The sequence below is a fragment of the Eurypyga helias genome, unplaced genomic scaffold (genome assembly GCF_000690775.1).
Source record: "Eurypyga helias isolate BGI_N326 unplaced genomic scaffold, ASM69077v1 scaffold1036, whole genome shotgun sequence".
In the NCBI taxonomy this organism is placed as follows: domain Eukaryota; kingdom Metazoa; phylum Chordata; class Aves; order Eurypygiformes; family Eurypygidae; genus Eurypyga; species Eurypyga helias.
Genome location: NW_010254416.1, coordinates 345 through 24088, shown reverse-complemented (window position 1 = coordinate 24088; position 23744 = coordinate 345). Strand labels below are relative to the sequence as shown.

General features: G+C 39.4%; 1 protein-coding gene across 1 annotated transcript; it reads right to left on the bottom strand.

The window, feature by feature from the left end:
- HACL1 (2-hydroxyacyl-CoA lyase 1) lies at positions 1-23359 on the bottom strand (the record flags this gene model as incomplete). The annotated part of the gene is made up of 16 exons (XM_010152950.1): positions 1-33; positions 1013-1199; positions 1784-1891; positions 2787-2945; positions 4082-4236; positions 5088-5189; positions 5475-5558; positions 7187-7292; positions 8412-8547; positions 10331-10443; positions 10923-11017; positions 12008-12085; positions 12580-12652; positions 16984-17064; positions 18304-18344; positions 23255-23359. Coding segments are annotated over 16 exons (1656 nt in total), but the record flags the coding sequence as incomplete, so codon positions are not given.
- Positions 23360-23744: the final 385 nt, after the last annotated feature.

The window sequence follows — 23744 nt, the reverse complement described above, 5'->3', positions numbered from 1 at the left end:
CTACAGGTTAGAACGAGTCAGCCACGGAAACTCCTGGAAGCAAAGAACCGGAATAACAAACATATCAGAATGGACAAACAGTTAAGAGGAACAGGATATAAATATGTATTAACCACCAGGTGGAATCTACAGGAAATAAAGACTGCTCAAAAACTTTTAGTCTCATTTTAGGAAATAGGGAAGCGATTGTCCCCCTGTACTGGGCACTGGTGAGGCCGCACCTCGAATCCTGTGTTCAGCTTTGGGCCCCTCACCACTATAAAGACACTGAGGGGCTGGAGCGTGCCCAGAGCAGGGCAACAGAGCTGGGGAAGAGTCTGGAGCACAAGTCCTGTGAGGAGCAGCTGAGGGAGCTGGGGGTGTTCAGCCTGGAGAAGAGGAGACTCAGGGGAGACCTGATCACTCTCTACAGCTACCTGAAAGGAGGTTGTAGGAAGGTGGGTGCTGGCCAGGCACCCAGGCAACTGGTGATAGCACAAGCAACAAGTTGCTCCAGGGGAATTTAGATTGGTTGTTAGGAAAAATTTCTTCACTGAAAGGGTTGTCAGGCACTGGAACAGGCTGCCCAGGGAAGTGGGTGAGTCACTATCCCTGGGAGTGTTTAAAAAGATGAAGCACTTAGGGTCTTAGTTTAGTGGTGGACGTGGCAGTGTTAGGTTAACATTTGGACTTGATCTTAATGGTCTTTTCCAACCTAAAAAGAGTATGTGATTTTGTCAGGAGTGGAAAGGAACATCCATGAATTCTCGAAACAGTCATTAAAGACATTATGCATTGATAATAGCCAATGGAAATAACCCATAACACCAAACGCAACCACCGAACCAAAACCCAAGGAAAGCAGATGGCATTATGTAAAAGCAGCCACTCTCCTAAACTCCCAAATCTACTGACAATCTTTCTGCCTTGAAACTATCTCTGCCTTCTCTGTGGTTGAAGTGATACTTCCTAAGGATTTCAGAGGCTTGCCCACAGGAAGGTTGTGGAAAAAGAAAGTAAAACATGTACACACCTGTTTCTTTCTCTCTGACTGTGGATCAATCATTACATTTATGAGAGAAGGTGTTTTCTTGTCAGCCAGGCTTGCCTTCAGAGCACTCTGCAATTCTTCTGGCGTTCTAACAAAATATCCTTTACCTCCAAAGGCAGACATAATTTTCTCATAGTGTGAATTTGGCAGCAGAGAAACAGGAGGCACACTGTAACAAAATGGAAAAAAACTCTGATTAATGGCAGGGAAGAATTGCCAGACTGACTAATTTAATTACTTTAGCACTGATTTTAAAGTCTAAGATGATTATTGTGCTGGCCTGATGAATTATTCTGGGCTGGGAGAACTATGCTTCCTATACCACTTAAGCTACATATATGGGGTAGCATATTCATTTTCACGTTCTGGAGACATTCCTAAGCAAAGCTTTAGCCTAGTTCTCGGGTAGAGAGATCCCAGCTACAGAACCAGAAGCTCAGTCTAAACTCAGAACACAAGTCTCAGGTAACTGTGGAGACTATCGTGATTTTGGTGGTTACCAAAATCCACTGTGAACCACTATGAACTCTGTACTACACGGCCTGAACTGCTGCAGGAACCTGAGACAACTAATAGAGTCATCTCTCTGCTGCACTGCTGTGTAAACAATAGTCTGGAATTAGGCTGGGTGCTTCCTTTTGGCAACCAGTTCTTAACGCTACAAGCTTAGCCTAGGACTAAGTTCACTTTATGAAAAATTTCAGTTTGGTCACTGCTTGCTTAATTAACAGGACATACTTTGAAGATGCTCACCATGTAGCAGGATCTCCAAACTTTAACATCTCCTTCCAGGCATCTACATCTAAACCAGTGTAAATCCCGTTGTTGTTTACTACAATCATCACAATTGGCAAGTTGTATCTACAAACAAACAAACAAAAAAAGCACTTTTGAAGAATTCTGAAGTATTTGCACCTTTCTGTAAGGTGTGTTGCAGATCCTCACAAATCCAAGCCAGGCTGACTAACAAACTAGAAATGGGATTTATTTTCTAACAAAATGGTAACAAACTCAAACTAAGTTTTACTCTAACTGAAACTGCTTTGAGACTCCGACAAACATTAACAATACACAGGTTCAGGAGGTTGGCTGTGAACTAAGACTACACACCTGACTTAAGAATTTTTAAGCTTTGTGGCCAGTGATCCAAAATACACAGTCACTCACCTAATACAGGTGAGGGCTCTCAACCTGGAGAGAGGTTGGCAGCATCCCAACCTAAGGGGAGAGTCCCCGACTGCAGACCCACTGCTCTGAGGAGGACCAATGCAAAGTGGCTCTCAGGCAGCACCCCACTTATACCCTAATCAAATCTGATCTGTGGTCATATACAGTCAAATAGCGCCCCCATTGGTTGAAGACGCCAACTTTTTTTCTCCTTACTTTTGACCCCCAAAATCTGATCACCACCACGTGGGCATGACAAGACCTGTGGTGGGAAATTTGGTGGGCTTTTGTCAGATCTTTGCCGGGGTGGGTACATCTGCCACAAGGTGTTAAAAGTGTTACTTTTCCTTAAAAGGAAAGTAAATTTAAAAAAAACATAACTTCCACCTGAAACATGATCTGCTCATCGCTGGTAACACTTTACGTCACAACAGCATAAAAATGACCACGTACATTTTTTGGCTTGTTTTCATGTACCCATCTAACAGCAACATCCTTGGCCTTCCAGTTAAATCGACCCTGGCAATATATGAAGATGTATATGCCATATGTACAGCAATATATGTTGTCCTGAGCAAAAAACAGTTACCTGCAAATAGTCTCCACTTCCATCCCAGAAAATCCAAAAGCACTGTCTCCTTCTATGCAGATGACTCGCTTTTCAGGTGTTCGGTCTTTAGCCACCATTGCAGCTGCTATAGCAAACCCCAGTCCGACTCCCATCGTTCCAAAAGTACCTGCATCAAGCCTAAAGGGGAGAACACGTAATGGCTATCCCTTTATTTCTACTCAAACTTTTAAGTGACTTATCTTTGCTTTCAGTCATTTGCCATATACTATTCAAATACTGTTTCATAAAGAACCGGTATAAAGAGATACCAGATGTATAGATTATTATATTCAGTCAAACATTTGACAATATTGCAAATGTTTTAAGTAATATAAACATCCTGGAACTCTAATTAAAATTAAGAGGTCTTATAAACAAGTTGTACTACAATAAAGAACTATTCTTGTATGCTTTTAGCTTGCATAGTAACAATATTTCAAAACCATTCAATTACTGTAAAGATAGGCAGACTACATGAAATCTTTCTATATTTAATTCATTGAAAATATAACCGGAAGTCTGAAAGCCATTGGTTAAATACTGCTGTTCAAATTGTAGTCTTCTGTTCAACTTTTGAAATCAAATTGAAAGCTGTAATGAAGTTAGATCGTTTCAGTCAGAAGCACATAATGGATACAAAAGTACATAAAGAACTAGATTATTCTAGGGTTAACTTTCCAAATTTGCTTTCAGATATGTGCAATGCAATCTGAAAATACAACCATTAACATTACTGTGCCCTTATTTTAAATAAAAGGGGGGGGGGGTGTGGCGGAAAAATGCAAACTCTTCCCCCAACTTTACTGGAAGTGGGATTTTCTTCTTTGGTTGGTTGGTGTTTTGGTTACGAAGAAGTACTTAGGTTCACTTACAACTTCAGTGCTACTTTCACAAGAAGGCACAAGCTTCACAGTCAGATCAGAATTTACACCTCACCACACAGAACTCACTTCCGCCCCTTCAAGAAACAGCCCTTAATTCCTAGACTACACACAATGATGCTCCTCACTCCACAAGAAGAGTGAAACCGTCGCCATCCTGTTGCACAGCACACACACAAGTTGCAGAGAATTTTTAAAAATCTATGACAGGACATCAGTATCTGAGTGGAAAACCTCCCTTAACCCCTCTCCCAACATATGAACTTTTACTTTTTACTTAGAACCTTTAAAAGGGATTACAAAAAGTCTGGACCATCATACTTCTCAGCAAAATGGAAACATTTCTACATAGATGTAGCCTGTTAAGTCAGCACAACAAACAAAATACCATACCTTTGACGGGGATAGGAATTTGGAAGCATAGTTCGTCCAATGTCCATGGTGTTTGCTCCCTCACTTACTAAGATGCAGTCCTTGGGTATCAGTTCTCTGATATGATGAAAGACTGTGTAATAATTCATAGGCAGGGATTTCTGCAATGCTAATGCCTTAAATAGAAGAGAGATTAGTAACTCCTATGCGTAGAATTTATAATAATGTGCAGAACTGAGACATGGAAATAAAAACGCACTCTGCTAGGTAAGGCTCAAGTATCTGGTCTTCCATGCATAACATCAAGGTCGCCCCTCTGCATCTATCCTGGTGACACAAGGTATTTATCAGAGGCTCGCTCAGCTCAGCCACCCTTGGATGGCCTATCACTAACGGGAAGCTGTTAAAACTCAGTATAACCTGAGGCATGTGAAATTTTTTCTGCACAGTTTTGACTATTGATAACCCTAAGTGCACTGTCATCTGTGTGCTGGGAGGTGGTTCAAAACAGTGACCTGCTAGAATGAATTTATTTTAGATCCCAGTCTCAGAAACATACACCAGAGCTTGCACAATACGAGTTGCATCAAGTTAGGCACATGCCAAGCATCTGTGGTCTTTTGGCCTTAATAGCTACTTGCTTTTCACATGGATTATACTTCCACCAGCAATGCTAAACAGCACAATTACAGAAGCAAACTGAGAATACATCTTCACCTAAGCTAGCTTCCACTTGGAGGTACTCGGAGTACCTGTCCACTGCTTAGAAGCCACTGCCCATAATTCAGCAGTTCTGGCTGTGGTCTTCTTAAGGTCAGCGTACTTAACTTACAGTTGAGTACTAAGACTTAACTTAGAGTTCATAAGCCTGGCAAGGGTAAGTCTGTACCAGAATGGTACACAAAGCCTGGGTGACATATTTGTCAGAAGTAACAGAGGAGCTTGGATACAGACCAGTGACAAAACTAACTGGGCATCGGCAACTGTCAAGGCAAGAAACGACCTCTGTTCTTTAATATAACACTACCTTTGATCTTTCCTCATTGTTCGTTATTTTCTCTCTTAGCCTCTTCCACCACTCTGAATTCGAAGGGTATTTCAATGATCTTTTGCTGAATTCTTCCAAGAGCTGGAACAACATTGAAACATTGAAGATCTCTTTCAACAGATTTTAAAAAACAATCATGAGTGTCAAGAATAACGCATTCGAGAAAGATCCCAGCACAATCAGAGCAACACTAATCAGAATCTTTAATTTGGGAGTAGAGTGGATGCACAGCACGAATATGTTGCCTGAAAAATGGTTTGCACAAACAGCTGGTTTCTTTTTTTTCCTTTATTTAACTGGTAACTTACTTTAGATAAAATAGAGAAAATTAAGGTCAAAACAGGAGAACACCTGACATTACTTTACCTGCTTAGTCACGGCGTTTATGTCACCCAATAAAGTTACAGCTGGCCTCACATTATTCCCGAGCTCTTCTGCACAAATATCAATCTATATTTCAAAAAGAAAGACCCCCATTCATTCAAGGATATTAAAGAGAATTTTTTTTTCAGTTCAAGTGAGGAATACTGTCTAACAACATTTTCATACCTTATTTCAGCTGTACAGGTAACTTACTCTGCCTTTCACTGGACTGTCATCAGGAAATGCTCTATGCAAAGTAAAATCCTATGGCACATACCCATTTTATTAAAAGTTCATATATAGCCTGGAAATTGACTGTTTGCTTTTCAAGCTCTTGTAGAGAGTATGGAACTTTATTAGAGCACTGAGGAGAAGGTGGTGGTGATTTAAATATAAATTGGTTTAAATTGAAAGCAGGGAGGTTTAGATTAGATATCAGGAAGAAGTTCTTCACAGAGAGGGTGGTGAGGCACTGGCACAGGTTGCCCAGAGAAGCTGTGGATGCCCCATCCCTGGAAGTGTTCAAGGCCAGGCTGGATGAGGCTTTGAGCAACCTGGTCTAGTGTAAGGTGTCCCTGCCCATGGCAGGGGGGTTGGAACTAGAGTGTCTGTAACGTCCCTTCCAACCCAAACCATTCTGTGATTCTATGATTTTAGTAATAATTGTATGAGAACTACAAATTCAGGCTTAGGTGTACCCTTGAGGTCCACACAAAGGAGCAATTTTGGTACTGAGAAAAGTTGGTGTATGCTACTTGGCAGTAAGAATTTGGCTAGTATGAAGAAACTGAAAAGTAAATTACGAGCACTGAAGAAATTCCCAACTTACTTCATCAGTGATGTACGAAACCTGCAAGGTGACATGGAATGCTAATTTACAAGCAGGTCACAGATTATGAACTGAACTAGTGTTTTAATACTAACCCTCGACAGTGGAAAAAAAAATCACCAAGTGACACAAAAAATTATTTTTCTTTACTTTCTTAAGAAAAAGGAAACATAAAAATGTGTTATTTCATAAGTCAAGAGGAATTATAGCTTAAAAATTTATGTTATTCCTCTGAAAAAGATGTAAAGTTTGGAAGCAGAGATGATGGTCCAGATCACTGAAGGCAGGACAGTCAGCACACTGAATCAACTACTACTCTTCAATCACAGACTCAAACGGAGAAGATTTAAGGGACATAAACAACTCAATTTGTCTATCAAAGAGCTTCCAGATGGCCAAATACATTAATTAGTTAATAAAAAGAGGAAGAAAGGCTGTTTAACATTTCTGAGTGACTAAACTCTTATAACTGAGTCTCGATGTGAAAATAATTTCAAAAAAATCCAGCCAAAAGAAGAATCAAAGAGTATGAAAGGTTTCACAATTTCAAGACAACTTGCTTTCAATCACAGAAATTCCAGTACTCCAAAGATCATACAAGCACCATAAGTCTAGTCCTGCATTAGTCAACTCCATAGAAGTGCCTGCCTTCCTCATCACGGCACCACCTTGACAGCTGTAATATTTTTTATAAAAAAAACAAACAAAAAAAAGAAATCAGAAGTATTTCTGGAGAACTACCATAGGTATATGCACTGAACCGCACTATCCATAGGGCAGTTACTGGCCGCATGAAGTACACTACCAAAATAATTTACAATAACTGTTCTAGGCAATTCTAGAACACGGAGGACTTCCTTCAAGTGGTAATAATTTCCCTGCTTACCTGAATAACCTTTACATCTTGTCGAAACCTTGGTGGAAGACCAAAATGCAAAATCCAGTTCAACCTTGCACCAAGCAAGATGATTACATCAGCCTGCTGTAACGCCCTAATAAAGGGAAATAAGAGAACCAGATAAGGAAGAACGATTAAATTTAATAGCATTTTCAAAATCTGAAGTAATACTAACCACCACAGCAAACCCCAGAATATACGTAGCTTCCTTCCTCTAAGCTGCTTGCTTAGCCCTAAAACCCCACATCCTTTTACGCAGCCAATCATCGAGCCATTCAACTCCAGAAGAAAATTAATTACTATTTTCCTGATACACTCTGTTTGGGAAAGGGATGGTTACATTAGGAGACTAACAAGATGCTATAACGATGCTGCAGTTAAAGCAGAAGACTCACTATTGCGACACGGGCAACAGCGGGTGCCAAAATTAAGATTGTTGTGGATCTCTCAGTTTAGACTCCTACTAATTTACCTTTCCGCTGGGTAGATAGTGTTTGGTACATTCTTTCATTCTCCATTTTTCTTAACAACTTACCTTTATCACTGTTAAGCAAGATGCTCAACAATGAACAGTATTTTAATCCCAAAGTATATACACTCTGTTCTGCAAGCTGACTTGGTGCATGCTCATACCTAGTAGCATTCTCCTAGTTCACTCTTATTAATTTTGCCAAAAGCCAAGAAGAGCTCTTATAAATGCCTTTAAACATAGTCTTTCCGTGTAGTTTTAAATACCGTATTTTTCTTTTTAAATAAAGTTCAATTTAGTGACGGTGTATTGCAAACACCATGCAGAGACAGCAGACTGCAAACCTTCAAGTGTACCGTGTGCATCTTCAGCTTCTGTTTATGGTGTGAAAAGAAAGAGCTGCTAGCTTGTCCAGTGCCCTAAGTTAAACACTTAACTGTTCACCAGTTTGATTTTATGTTATGAAATGCACACTGACAACATCCATACAGCTACTTGCTGTAGGTTTCACAGTTACAGAATATTAGCTCTCAAATAAAGTATCTTCCTGGCTAAGCACCATCAAAAGTGATCCACCTAAATCTGTTCTTTCTAAGCAAGATCTTCAGTGCTCTAAAGTGAGGTGCAAAATGTGGTTGAAAAAGTTTTGTTGTATACGCTCTGGCTTCCCTGGCATCTTGCAGACCACCACAATTCCTAGTCGTTTCACAGATGTTAGGATTAGAAGCCTTGCTTTATATTTACGTTGATCTTGCTGCAGCTACACAATTTGGATGGTTATCAGGAACTACTCCTTTTGCCATTGGTGTAGGCAAAAAAGGCAGTCCACAAAGGTCCACCAACTCTCTGATGTTGTTTTCAGCATGTGAATAAGCAGCACCTGAATGAAATGAAAGAGACTGCTTAATACTACAGAAACCTAATGTATTTGCTTGAATTTCAATTAATCTGATTACATTAGTGGCAGAAAAGGTACTATTTCCCATTTTGAAAGCTGCCTTAGTGGTTTTTTTATTCTGGAGAACTCGGAATATAACTTGCTACTGGTATTTGGGTTCCAATTTCCTGTATTTTTGACAAAAGCTTTTTTTTTTTTTTTAAAGACTTCAGCTGAACTATTTAGCTATTTCTGCCAGGAGATTTTGTTCATTTAAAATGACAGTTTCGAGTGGGCAGCATTGGTATCAGTATTATGGGGCAGAGACTTCTGCAGCAGGAGACAACCTTCATGTTATGTCGTGTCATTTTTGCTTGCCCCCTGCACACCGTGGTATCACATACTCCGTAACCATCTGCTCAAAACAGGTCTACTATAAGCTTTTTATGAAAAAAGAAAAATTCAAACACCTTGTAAAGATACCTGCTTACGCATACATTTACTGTGAGGCTAACTTCAGTACAAGGCTCCTGAATTAAGGTTGCCCAGGCAATCTACAAAAACTGACTGGTCCTTGTCCAGTGACTAACTCCATGAGTCTTAAACCCTGAAGAATAAACTTCATTATTTCTTCCAAAAATTCTAACAACAATATATAGTAAAAAGTCCAGATAGATCTGTTAAGTAGATTTGAAGAAACCACAATTATTTCTCAACTGTTGACATCAATAAAACACATATCTACCTATTTTTCACTTTTCAAATAGCATCCTTTTTTTCATGGGTATCGAGGGGTGGGGGGGAAGAAATCCCCTCTCTTAACCTGCCTTCTGTCTACTCTTTTATTACCTAATCAGTGATAAGATCCATCTCAATCATTTCACTCCCTGATTAAACACAGAACCTCTGTCCAAGATACACATGATTCCCACATCTGCAGGAAAACAGCCTGGGTGAAACAAGTTGGTTATTTCACTCCTGTTCCTAGCGGACCTCTATCTTCAAGAGAAACACCACTGCAGCGACCGGCATGCACAAGGTGTGACAAAATAAGCGAACCAGCACAGAGAGAAATTATCTATGTTAGGGACACCTCTATTTCAGGAATGAAATACAGTGGTAGGGCACAGTGGGAAGTCTGTAAAACAGCAATAATATCAACACCTGCTGTGCTGCTTCATGTCCCCACACAGGTAGGCTGGCACTTCCAGTAAGTCCATGTGGGAAAATGACCTTTGGTTACTCTGATTCTTGCTATATGTGCCAGAGCATCAGACAGAATATCACTTCTGGATTCTCCATAGGATGAGAGGAAACGGCCTCAAGTTGCACCAGGGGAGGTTTAAATTGAATATGAGGAATGATTTCTTCACTGAAAGGGTGGTCAGCCATTGGAACGGGCTGCCCAGGGAAGTGGTTGAGTCACCATCCCTGGAGGGATTTAAAAGACACGCAGATGTGGGTGCTTAGGCACACCGTTTTGTGGTGGACTTGGTAGTGTTAGGCTAACACCTGCACTCGACCTTAAGGACCTTTTCCAACCCAAATGATTCAATGATTTTGACAGAATTTGTTTGGAATTTTCGAAATCATCCCTTCATGTTGGCTTAAGACAATCTTTGACAGAATTTGTTTGGAATTTTCAAAATCATCCTTTCGTGTTGGCTTAAGACAATCGTTATCGGATTTTTCTTCTACTCTAACGCTCATGGGGAAAAAGAAATCACTTTGGTCATTGTTCTTGTCCAAAACTTGTACAGTTCAAATCCACATCAAAGCATGCTACCTTTGCCAATGATTAGCAGGGGCTGCTTGGAACGAGCAATGATAGATGTTGCGTTGGACACAACAGAGCGTTCAGCCGTGCTGATGGGGGGTGGCAGGCAGCATTCCATGTACCTGGAAGTCAAGCAAAACAAAAGAGGCTCTTTAAAAAATTTGAAACAAGAAATGTTGAAAGATATACCCTATTATTTAGCATAAAACCACAGCTGCTGCACACCATGTTACTCACAGCATTTATCAGGACAGGATATATTTTTTTAAAAACAGACTCCAAAGTTGTTCTTGCACGTTTCTTTAATGTTCTAGGTAGCGTTGTTGCAGAGATTTACAGAGTGACATCATGGTATTACTACCCTATTCATTTATTCCTTTTTGCACATTTCATTACAAACTATAATCTATATGACATATCATGATGGAATGTTACATTTAGAGCCTGGATTTTTAGTGTCATTTCAGCCTTATGGCAAATTATTTAATCTCTTGCTCTTGTTTACCTTTTTCTTGGTTTAAGAAAATAACATATAAAAGTAACTCAAAACTTTTTTTTTTAAATTCAGTGACTTAACATAATGAATATAATCTTTACGCACTTAACAGAGCTCTTATTCACTTGAAGATTCACAAAATCCCCAGGTATGTCAATGTAGCAGGAACCTGGACGACCATATATGCTGGTTCTTACAGCCTAGAAAACATATAATCAGAGTTTTAACTACTGTTTGAAAGGATTTTTAAAAATCTTTATAAGCAGAACCCAAGCAAACCCATCAGAAGGCAGAGGAGGAACATTTTTTTGCTGAACCACCACAGGGAAAAAACTCCCATGGATTGATTTATACCAATAAACTCAAGTTTTGATAGCTAGTTACATTTTCCTCTATATGCCATCTGAAACCTTTCAGTAGATGCATAGAATTGGGCTGTAAATTCTTTGTTTAATTTACATCGAGACAACTGCATTATCAGCTATTATATGTGGAAATACTACGTTAAACTTTCATGTTGAATCCTATTTAAAGTAGCACAGAGAAAAAAACCAAAACAACCAATACCTCCACATTCGATTACAGTTGATTCCAGTTCTATTACAGATGAATACTCTGCTCAAACTGCACTTCTGGAAACAGTATAATTCATTGTGTGCAGAATTTAGTCTGACGTGGCTCAAGTGTTGCTACAGCAGCAGCAAGACACTTTTGTAATCCTTTATGAAATACTGAGATAAGGTTATGTTTTGTGTCTCTCAAAAAAACCCACCAAACCAACAACCAACCCCCAAACCCAAACATGACCATCTCCACGCCCCACCCCCTCAAAATCTCCTTCACATGATGAGTGGTAGAAGAGCTGAAGTTTGTGGTATTGCATTTCTAGTTCTTGTACCTCTCCCTAAAACAAGTTTCTTAAAAAACTTCCATCTATGACTGAAGCTAACAAAAAATGCTGAAGGGATAAGTAAGCATCAGACAGGACCAGAATCTATTTGTAACCTGTTTCATAACACAGTTCACAGGAAAAACCTCCCTGGCCATTAATTTACTCAACCAACCATCACCTAACATCTGCAAGATCAAGCTATTTACAGTAACAGCTATCCAAAAAATCAACCCTCAAAGCTTAGACAGTAGGAGGTGGTAACTCAATGTTTTGTTGCTAATTTAGTATTTTTTCATACCTTTTCAAGCAGGAATATAATAACTTCTAGGCTGCTTGGGCGGACAGACAGTTTGTTGTACAGCCTACCACCTTCAACCTGAATAAATATAATATCAAAGTGATTTGCTCATTTCAACATGACTAAAATGGAAAAAAACACCAAATGGAAAGCAACAAGTTGAAAACTCCCACATAAAAAAACCCACATGCAGTTCCTCATCTCATGGAAACTGTCAAAGCCATACTCATGCCACTAAGCTCTTTGGCATTTTTTCCAGAAAGCATTACTTATCTTTTCTTTGGAAAGTTCATTTTCCTTTCTTCCATCTCAGAACAGACAACAGCAGTTTATACCAGCTGAGAACTGAAACCACAGCATGAATTCTTACATGACCGTGGACAAAGACATTTCAAATCATCTGCTATGTTACGCAGCATCACTCTTAAACCAGTAGATGGAGCAAATCAACAGCATTATTAAGACCTGTCAGGAAATGTTGGTATTTGGGATTTTTATTCTTACACTAATGAAGAAGCACCACCAATTATTTAACTGAAATATTTTTCGTACAAAGTTGTATGTCTGTGTACCTGTGGGAATTCTTGGAAAGCTCCCATGGTTTCTTGATTTCTGTCAGAAGAGCCTCCAATGACAATCAAAGGCCTAGAAAAGTATATAAAAAGAAATACACAACTGTAAGCATAAATACATTTCCTTATAACTGCAACCACCTCTGTAAACTCTCCTGATGGTCAATCCTACTGCTCTTGGGATGTTGTGCACTTTCAGCATCCACAGATCTCAACAGGCACAGAAAGTGACCAGCACAACAGAGGAGTTGATTCTAAATATCAGTGTGTCAGCCGCTAGCCTTCCTATCAGCTTTTGGGTCGCTAGTTTTAGGACAGTCTGGCCACATTAAGTGACTTGCAACTCGCATAAAAATTCTGAAACCAGAGTGTAGTGCTAGCAATTTTCATTAAAGTTTGATAACATGGGTGACAAGGTGGTTTGAGAGAATGACAACAGCTAATCTAAAAAGTGAAACAGTATTAATATGTTTGTTCGTAAGAGGCATTATAATGTGCACAAAACCTACAACCAAGAAACACAGTAAGAAACAATCTTTTCAGAACGATTAGGTTTTCCATGTATACAATTTGAAACACAGCAGAAATCAGTTGAGTACCTGACAGCACTTCTCCCTGCATTCAGTTTTTATGAAAATACCAAACCAAACACTAAACTAAAAACCCACAAAAGACCCCCCACACCCACAAACAAAAATAAGCAAACAAAAAAAACCCCAAAAAATCTTCAAACCTCGAAAAACAAAGACCAAAGAGAGAAACAAAAATTTATCATGTTGACAAGTGGTCCTGTTCCTAAGTTAGCACAGCAATGTGGGAAAGGCAGCATTAGTTTATAATACAGGCTATACATTTCACAGGAATACATTTGTATAATTTCCACAAAATACAATAAATTATTATCCTACAGTGAATGAAAACTGGCTTTTTATTCTGTTTGTAGGTCAAACTCCTTTAAATGCTAAATGCTGACTTAATAAGAGAAAGCTGGCTTATTAATCTGCTCATTCATCCACACTAAATTGAAACATTGGGTCAATAGCTTTCTAGGCTTTTTCTCCTAAGCAATTTCTCTTCAGATACCGTTTTTCTTTTGAATCCATTTATCTACACAAGGTGTTAAGCTGATTACAGTGGGATCAATGCATAATGCTAAATTTAATCACACTTAATATTTGGGTATATCTGTGTCTAAATCCAAGCTTCATAACCAGGCCATTTCTCTGCCACAAATAAAAAAAAAAAATCTCAGTTCTAATCCTCTGACACAGCGAGATGAGAACTTCAGGCTGCCTCTTAACTCTTAGAAAAAATCCTTATGGGAAATCCATTTGGTGTATACTCCAGATATTTTACTCTGCTGATTCTCTGCCCTCAGCAAAATCATCATGAAGATCCATACATAACCAGTCTGTTTCAGTGACAAACCTTATGTTCCTTTCACTTACCTTTTCACATTTACTTAAACGTTTTAAAAACCAAAGTAACTGCTACTTCCCAGTACCGAAATATAACTGAGAACGCTCTGCTCTTGAGAAAGCCAACACCAACAGCTAAACCTTGAAAAGATCTGGTTCTGCTTTGAAAGTTTACATAATTTTAACCAGAAAGAAGTTTTCCCCCTACAAAATCATCATCCTGTACTACTGTCACAATACTGCAGACATTATGAGCAGTGCTTATTACTGCATGTAGTAAAGACCGACAGTGAGGCAGGAATAACACTGACTACAATGAAAACAAGGCGGCTAGCAAGCATTATGGACTTGCAGGAGAAGAACTGTAGTAAACTGGAAACCTCAGGTAAAAAGCATGGCCTTTCACCATGCTACTGTGCACTGAAATCTTACAACTATCACAAACTCTTCTTTGGAGCCTACTCTCACAGCCAAATGGATACACAAACACTTCTGCTCAGCGTGAGGCAGGAGATAAGGCGGCAGCACTGCAGGCAATTTTAAACACGAAATGTGAAAAGGTTTCAGCCTTGGAAACACAGTTTACCAAGACCTCATTAGCTACCTAGTTGGCTAGATTTACATACCCAAGAGCTCACTGTGACAAGCTTCCAGGGTAAACCAAAGGCTCTCCTACTCGGCCAACCTGTGCGCAGGCAGTGCTATTTAAAAGCTCAATTGGTAGCAAACTGTGCCCTGAGACTCCTTGACTTACTTCCCGTTGATACAGAAGAGGTTTCTTTCACCCGGAGGAGACTGAAAAGGAGCAGAATCAGAAGAATCGATCTCCAGGCTCAAAGATGACAACTCAGACCGAGTTTCAAGGACTATCACTTAGTCCGAGTTACTCAAAGTCAGAACCAGCAGGCTCAGTTCACCTACTAGTTTACTTCTGTGAGAAAACAGCCCAAGTTCAGCTGTTGTAGCATGTTAACAATACCCGGTGTAACGTCATGGAATCACGTGACATCTGGGAGATACCCATGAGGGCGAATCTGACCCTACAAATTGGTCTCCTCATGCCAGTTCCTCGCAGTGGATGGTACAGAGCAGGAGGCTTAACACTTTGTTGCCACAGGAAGGGGAAGACCTCTCTAACTTCTGCTCCCAGCTGCATAATCCACTCCCGCCCTCACCCAGGAGCTTGATGCTCACCTGACAGCAGAATGAGCCGATTTAGATGACTTAGCCAACACGGCATTATTTACTGATTTTTGCTGGGTTAGCTTTTTTCCAGAATAATGAACCAAATGTGGTTGTTGGGGCAGAGAAGTGCCAAGGCTGCTAAAAGGGCAATTGGCAGGAGTACATGGCTAGGAGAAAGTTGTGGAGATGATGGGGGCCTACGTCCCTTTCCATGGCAGACTGTGTCAGATCGGTAACCAAACCCCTCAATGTGTACTGAATTTTCATCTCCTTTCCTTTGCTTGGGCTACTCATGCTTTTCCCTTGAACGTCCCTTCTCTGTAGTGTCTGCCCAAGTATTCACGCTGCTGTATAGTTAAAACAGGCCAGAAAGCTCATCAGTTAACAGAAAAACCCTCACTCTTTCTCTCCACAGCATAGCACCCTTTCTTACACCGGTAACACCAGCCAAAAGTAAATGTGAAAGCATGTTTGGGATTCTCAAATACTCAGTGGACGCGCCTACTAACGAAGGAGCCAAGGAAAACTAGTTTCGTTAGACTAAATATACGGTTTGTGACTGCTTACTTCTCTCCTTTTGGCACGTGGTGGGGCAAATGGCAAGGCTGATGTGACCAACCTAAAAAGTCACTGGGCAAACAGTATGGTTTGGTCAGTGAAAATCCATCGTCATACTATACGGTCATATGTTCTGCCAAGCTAGGTAAGTCACTCCCTTCATCTTTTGCCAGGACTACAGGTTTATGTAAGAAAGTCACTGGGCAAACAGTATGGTTTGGCCAGTGAAAATCCATCGTCATACTATACAGTCATATGTTCTTCCAAGCTAGGTAAGTCACTCCATCTTTTGCCAGGAGTACAGGTTTATGTAAGACCAAGTCAGATAAACAGAGCTTATCTGAGACAAAACCCAGTTTGTCAGAAAATAGCAATGTCTTCTGCAGATCTATAAGCAAGTGCCATGAATGTTTCTTTCCTATAACCAAATCCATGACTGCTCAAAAGCAAGGTTTTCACATGATCTTTTTTTTTAGTCTAAGGTCACATAGGGACAGCAGAACTTTAGTCAAAACCTCATTTTTAAAAAAAAAAAAAAGAATTTGAACTCTAGAGGTCTTTATTTTTTCAAAGTGTCAGAGACTTGATTTGTTAGCGTTCCCATTATCAAGCTTCCTTTGTCCATCAGCCACTGCTAATCTAATGCGCCAGATCACGTGTGCTTGGTATGACCAGAGCTTCTGCCCGAATTACCTCATACAGCTTTCTGAGCAGGTTTCAGTGGCAGACCAGCAAAAATCCCCATCTCAGTGAAGGTTTGTCGGAGTAAATGCCATCACCCCATACATCATTTAATTCAATATTTAATTACAGCTCTAAATGTCTGCGTGGGGAGAAAACATGGACTTTAACAATGCAACTGTCAATTTGTTCACATACAAGATACAGTAATTCAAAGGCAATGTGGATGTAAATTTTGAACAAAACCTCTAAGACTCTCCACAATCAATAAAGCATTACAGGCTCAGTATCGACTTCATTATCAAATGTATCCATACAATCAAGGATACTGATAGATTTTCCAATATATGTATAATGGGGGAGGACAAAAAGGAGAATTTTATCCATGAGAACACAAAAAATGAAACTAAATTACTTTTAGGGTTGATAAATGAAGAATTCCCTTCTCATTACCCACAAGAAAGAAGAACGGTCCTATACTAAATACTGCAGAGCTCAACAACCGCAGCAAGTAACAGCAAACAATTATGGCAATTTTAAAGGGAAAATGTAGTCAAATTACCAGCAGTTCATGGTTGCATTTGCCATTCCACCAAGGGCATGTAAAAAACCTGGACCGGACACTACAAGACATACTCCTGGCCTAGAGGAAAAAGAAAGAAAAAAAAAAGAGGAGATAGAGAAAAGGAAAGTAAGCACAGGGAACAGCAAATAAATCATCAACAAAAACCAGTAAGATGTGATGCTGAAATATAAAATATTAAAGTTTTACTCAATGGCGAGGCCAGGCATGGGAATCAGAAATTGTGTAGTTGTACCAACCCAACTGTTGTTACGTGCCACCCACACAGGGGTCTGCAACATATGCAGGCTCATGGTAACACAGCTCCTTACTTTTCCCATTGCATTTACGCCATCATCTACCATTTATATGGAATTTGGTAAGCCACTTATTTTAGCATTTTTTTCAGCTTCCCTTCAGCACTAGGTATCCATGTAGAATGCTCACAAAGGAGGAAGTGTATCTGATTCAACAAAAAAATATTATTACAGATATTAAATACAAATATTTAATTCAGACAGAGGCACTTGGTATTCCAGTCAACGAGATTAAAAAAAATGGCACGTCTTAACTACTGAGCATTCTTTAGTAGCTTTACAGACTCTTTACATATCAGAAAAACAACGTTTACTTCCAGAGGATTATTCAAAGGAAGAAAAACTTGAGAGCTGTGTGACACAGGTGTCATGCTCACTGACAGAATAAGGAATTCACCCGTGTCATCAGGTCTGCAATTGTGAGCAAGCAGCCACCAGATGTTTACTTTAGAAAAGGACCCATGGGATACCCAAGAAGCACATCTCAAGTCACAGGCCACAGAATGCTCCTCAACAGCTTTAAGAGCAAAATGCAGTAGAAAAGAGGGAAAGCCAGTATTTCGTGTCAGAAGCAGGAGAGGGGAGACTGGAAGGCATATGATCAGTCTCTGTATTGATAAGATACTGGCTGAACAATATGCCCAGTTGACAAGATTAAGTTATAGCGAGTCCACCAAGTTGCAACAAACAACAGTGGCGTGATTTCTGCCCGTCATACCAGTGGTGTTAAACTACTATTCCGGAATTAAAAGAGAAAAAAATAAAGTTATGAAATGGACAGTATTATAGGAGCTTAGGCATTTCCTTGTTCCTCCCCTGAATCATAGCAACAGGAATACTGATAATAGTTACTGAGAGTTATTTTAAAAAATCGTGTCCCATTTCAACTGCATGCACTAAAACCACCCAGCTCCAGAACAGAAAAACATTGCTAGCTCCTATCTGTTCAGACTAATATAATTAATATTGTATTATTATAAATATTAACAAATATGGAATGTACCTGCCAGTCAAATATCCAACGGCAGATGCAGCATAACAGGCCTATTGAAAATAGTGGAGTTAATTATACAGTTGTTATTATATATACATTTTGTGATAGCTTTTACATAAATTTCAACAAAACACTGAAAATAAGAAGGTACTGATCATTAGAGCTCACACGTAAATGGAAGCACCCCTTCACCCTCCCCATTATAAGGTGTGTTCATGAAGGCATATATTAAAAATCTCAAAACTCATCTCCACATTTCAGGCTTCTGTTGTTTCAGGATATTACATCAGGAATATTTGTGATTTCTGGAAAAAAAAACTCCAACAACATAAAAGAAAACCCTCATAAGCAGGGCAGCAAAATGAGCAGAAGAGCGTAAGAAACTTCTGCCTTCTGCTGCCTTCCAGACCAAGATGGAAGAGGGATTTACAACAGTGAGGCAACAAGCATAAGCCCAGCCACCTCTGGAATGACTCATCATATTTCAGAAATTAAGCAAAAGGTTGAAATCACACACTGGAGAGATTCATTAGGAGATTAGGGACTGTCTTTTACAAGCTGAGCTGCTGAAGTACTTCTCATTCCATTTCTGTTATTGCGATTTTGACACCGCAAAGAAAAATTACATTTTGAATAATTCTCACAAAGTAACCCCTAGAACACATGTTAAAACAGCTTAGCAGCAGTATTATTATGGAGTATAATTTTATGCTATTCCTGTAGTAATATTAAACATTCAGCTATCAAGTTAATCTGCTGAGAAGACAGCACATGATCAAGTAGAAGCAGAAGCTTATGGGCAGCCTGAGAACTCGAAAGGATTCATACCTGTGACATTGCCAACTCCATCCATCACATTCTCATGTCTTGAACTCAGCAAGTTCTAACACTTAATGGAAAAAAGTAATTTTGCAAATTTACATATTTTTTTAAAGTAAGGTCCTGGCCTTACAGCCGTCCTCTTTCCTTTTGAAATAGGCTTGGGATTTTGAGTCTTATTTGAGTACTACTGTGGTAAGAAGAATAAGTAACACAAAAGCCTCTTTTAGAAGTTCACAAAGTTACTAAATATTTTCCTCAAACCTATGAACAATTCTAGGTAATGCAGCATGTTGGCAATGTCAGCTCAGATGAGTGAAAACACAGGCTTCTTATAAGCTTTTACACAGAAGGAGAAACTGTCTTCAATATCCTCATGCTCCCACAGATACAAACTGCTAAAAAAATGGGGTTTAGTAGAGGAATAATAAGCAGCCCTTATTTTCTTTGAAGCACTATGATAGGGAATTGTTGACAAACATAGTACATCCACAAGAAAAATATTTTTCTACTTTTTGTAAGCCTCTGACATGAAGAAGAAAAATAATGCTAATATTCAAGAATTAGCTAACAATTTGACGACATATCTGTTTGTAAAAGTTTAGAAATATTTGGGGTAGGTGTTACCAAAAATCTTGCCACTCGAACTCAAAACACCATGTTGAGTTTCCATGGCAATCATTTTTTTAGAACTGAGAGGCAAAATAAAGCAGCACATAGAATTTAGGTTCATGTGCAGTCATTGCCATGAAAACTTTTACTCCTTCACTCTGCAAGGAAGCAACATAACTAAATCTATTTGTATTTAGAGGAAAGCAGATCATAAATAACTTTGAAGATATACTTAAAAGATTTGTGTGTCTGTGTGTGTGAACAGTAAGAACAAAACTCCATTTTCCTCATAAACCTTGCACCACACCACTAAAATATGAGTAATGGCACCCATATTATCTACTAAGGTCACGACACAGTTGATAAGCTGAAACCAGATCCTTATTTACCTCAGACAGGCAGGAAGGACATAGGCATACAAAATGGCAGTGACCACCAAACCCACAATCAGCATAATGGAGAAATGTGGGAGGTGCAGATGCAGGCACCGAACGCAAAGTTCACAACCACCCATGAGCGCTGGATCTGAACTGTAGCCAAAGCAGAGGCCTGTTGCTCCCATACAAGCAGAAGCACACCAAGCAAGGTTTAATGAAATGAGTCTGTTTTCAACTCAAGCATCAGCAAACTACGACCACATGGCTAGTAAACAATGGTTAAGTATTTTTGTGCCCAGTGGCCCAGTTAAAATAGTACTGCCATGCCTAGGAGCAGGCCTGAAGCCTTCATGTTAATTGTACCTAATGCTAGATGTTCCTGTAGGGCTTGTGAGCAACTTGTAACAAGAACTTGCTGTTATGAAGCTGAGCTTGTACAACTTAAGTGCAGGTCTTGAACATGTGGACACAGGCTTAAAGCAGGAGTCCCAGAATAACCTGGCAATGGCCAATTGCTGGTCACTGAAAAACTGCAACTCTGAGAGCTGGGAAGACACTACTTTTGCTTTAGGAAAAGCAGCAACAGCTAAGTGAGGCAGGGAAAAAAAAAACCCCAAAACCACCAACCAAACAAAAAACCCCAACAAAACAAACCCCCAGAACAAAAACCAATCAACAGATGTGCAACAAGATAAGGACCTGTCTTGGCCTGGGAAAGTAACACCCATCCAGTACCGCACAGTCCAGGCACAGAGGCCGAGGGCTAAGAGATATTCAGTTCTTATAAAAGATCTAAGGAGTGGGAAAAAAGGATGCCCACTTTGGTTCCAGCTGCCCTTACTGGAGGGTTCTAGAGTCTGATTTCATCTGTGGTAACTACGCTCTACCAGTTCTAGTATATTATATTTTCTTGACTAACTTATGATACTATTATCAAGGAGAGATTACTTTGAGTATGTAGTGATGATTATTATTAAAGGTGAAGAATTAAACATTAGCAATATGTGTTAATGTATAATATTGTAGTAAAGGTGTGGGTGTGGTGGTTTTTTTTTTTTTTAAAGTTCAAAACTGACCTGGGTTATCAGGCTTCTAAACAATCACAGCAATCTCTAAGTACCCAGGGAATAATACACAAACACGCCCCATTTGAGTTGCAACGTAACAGTTCAGCATTCAAGGGGCATGCAAGACACTGGTTAAACCGCTTCTAGCTAACTTACGCCACACTACAGGCCACAAGAGATTAGCTAACTAATTAGTCATACTGCTTAGCTTTTAACTTCATGCTTTAACCTGGTCTCTCTAGTTGAAGAGTTTATTCTGCAGTTTTACAGGCTCTTGCTACATTTGGCCCAGAAATGAGGCAAAAACTCAACCCCTGGAAAAAACTTCGTTTTCTGTATATCTCAGATCATATACAGCTGCCTTCACCAACCAAGGAAGCAGCTGTATACACACCTTCCACAGCCAGACCACACAACTAATAAATTTGGACAATTAAAACCATGACATGTAAATATTGTGTATCCTGAATATACTGTGTATAAACTTTACCCTCTCCTCTGCCAAGGAATTACTCTCTTCACCGAGGACAACAAATCAAAACCCACCACAAGATACATCTTTGTTCATCATTTTCCAATCCTCAAAGAGAAGCCCTGATATTTTGATGTAAAAACAAGTCCTCACGTTATTGTTATTCCCTTAAGCGAAGTACCTCACCATTTACACAGCAGATTGCTTCCCGTCTTCCTCAGCCTATCAGAAAAGAGCCCAGTAAAGAGTGATAAATAGGACAGCATCTCATTTGGCAGTGCAAAGCAATCTTCTGTTAATTACAGATACATGAGGAAACTGATTTTAATTATGTTAATAACCAAAGCTAAAACTAGAATACTTGCTAAATGGCCTAGAGGAATAAAGGCTGTGTTGAATTCCCAGTCCTTCAGTGGAATCAAACACCTCTTTTAAACACATTTGGATGTTTGCCTCTTTCACAAGTTACAGATTCTCCAGAGACGTGCATTGCTCTAAATTATCACACTCCAACATAAGGCTGTAAGATTAGAATGCAAAACATACAGCTCGTGACCACCTGATTTCAGAGAACTAGTATTTTAATACTTTATTGATGTCTGGGACAATCCACCAAGGCTATGAACTGCATGGTGGAAAACAGAAGAAGAACCACTGCTGCAAAACACAGTGAATACTGTATTGAATACTGTGCAGGTCCAGAATATTAAAAGGTTTTCCTTGTCAAAGTGGAAAAATTCTAATTAATAGTGTTCTTAGAGAAACAGGATCCATAAACAAGTTAAAATACAAGAAAAATCTCCTGATAACAATGGAACTATTTCTCGATTTGTTGGCATCAGCTATGGAAAATTGACAAATGTAGTAGAACAACTCGGAGTATGGGAAACTGATGGTCCATTTTCTACCAGTCCAATATAGTCAGCTTGTGTAGCAATCCTTGAAAGTGAGGTAGAAACCTGAAGTTATTACATTAATCCTCAGACCACCTACTGAATGCTTAAAGAGCTACTGCTGGGGACAAATCGAGAACTAGTGGCATAACATCCAAACGCTAATGAGCTTACTTCCTGATACCTGGACAACAAAGTTGAAATATATACAATTAAGACTGCCTAATGTATGTTTGTGCTTGATTTTGAACATTCAGAAGCGTTATAACTTTCTACGGTTTGCTGTTCGGTGAGCTTTTAAAACACAGGAAGAAAAAAAGATACTACCATAACTGAAAATAGTCATTTTTTTTGGAAAACTTTCCTCTTTGGGCACTGCAAGCACAGAACAGAGACAAGGAAAAATCTACCTTTATTAGGCCTGCAGGTAGTAACTCCTAAGTAAAACATTTTTCCAAACAAAACAGAAAGAAGTAGCTAAGCAAGCTCTAAAAAAGGAATTAAAATACTATCCATTAGAGAGAGATTGATAATATTGTTCCTAATTTAGAAGGAAGGACTTCAGTGAAAGAAAAAATTAAGGGAGGAGTATCTTGTAAAGTCTACAGAAAGCTACGGGAAAACAAAAATCCTGGATGAGCCTCCCCAAAAAGTGGCAGATAAAAATCTTACACTATATTACTTGAAGGAGTATTGATCCTACTATAGATATATACTTACTGCTTGTTCGTTTCTCATTCCTACATATTTTATGCCAACTGCTTGGGCTGAAATTGCGATTTCAGTGACTGGAATACCAACAATGCCGAACATGTACTCAATATTCTAAAAAGAAAAATGTTAGAAGAAATCAGAAGATGTTTCCAGAAGACGGCCTTAATAAACATGCAAAACAGTCATACTAACTATGCAGGCAGTCTAAATGTGCAATACACATTCAGCCAGACCACTGCGGGCAGCTGGCCTTTGCAGCGTAGTCCTCTGTAACTATTTCACTGCTTGTAAGCCCCCAAAATCCTGTGCTTTCACAACTGCTCAGCCCAGCTTCTCGGCCAGCGTATGCTTATGGTGTTTTACTGACCACTTCCCACTTGGGATGTCTCTGCTACATCTTCCTGTGTCTCAGTAAGTCAACTTGTCTCTCCTGGAAATTCCTCATATTGTTACACATTCTTATGCTTTCACGGAGAATTAACAGAAAAAAAGGCCC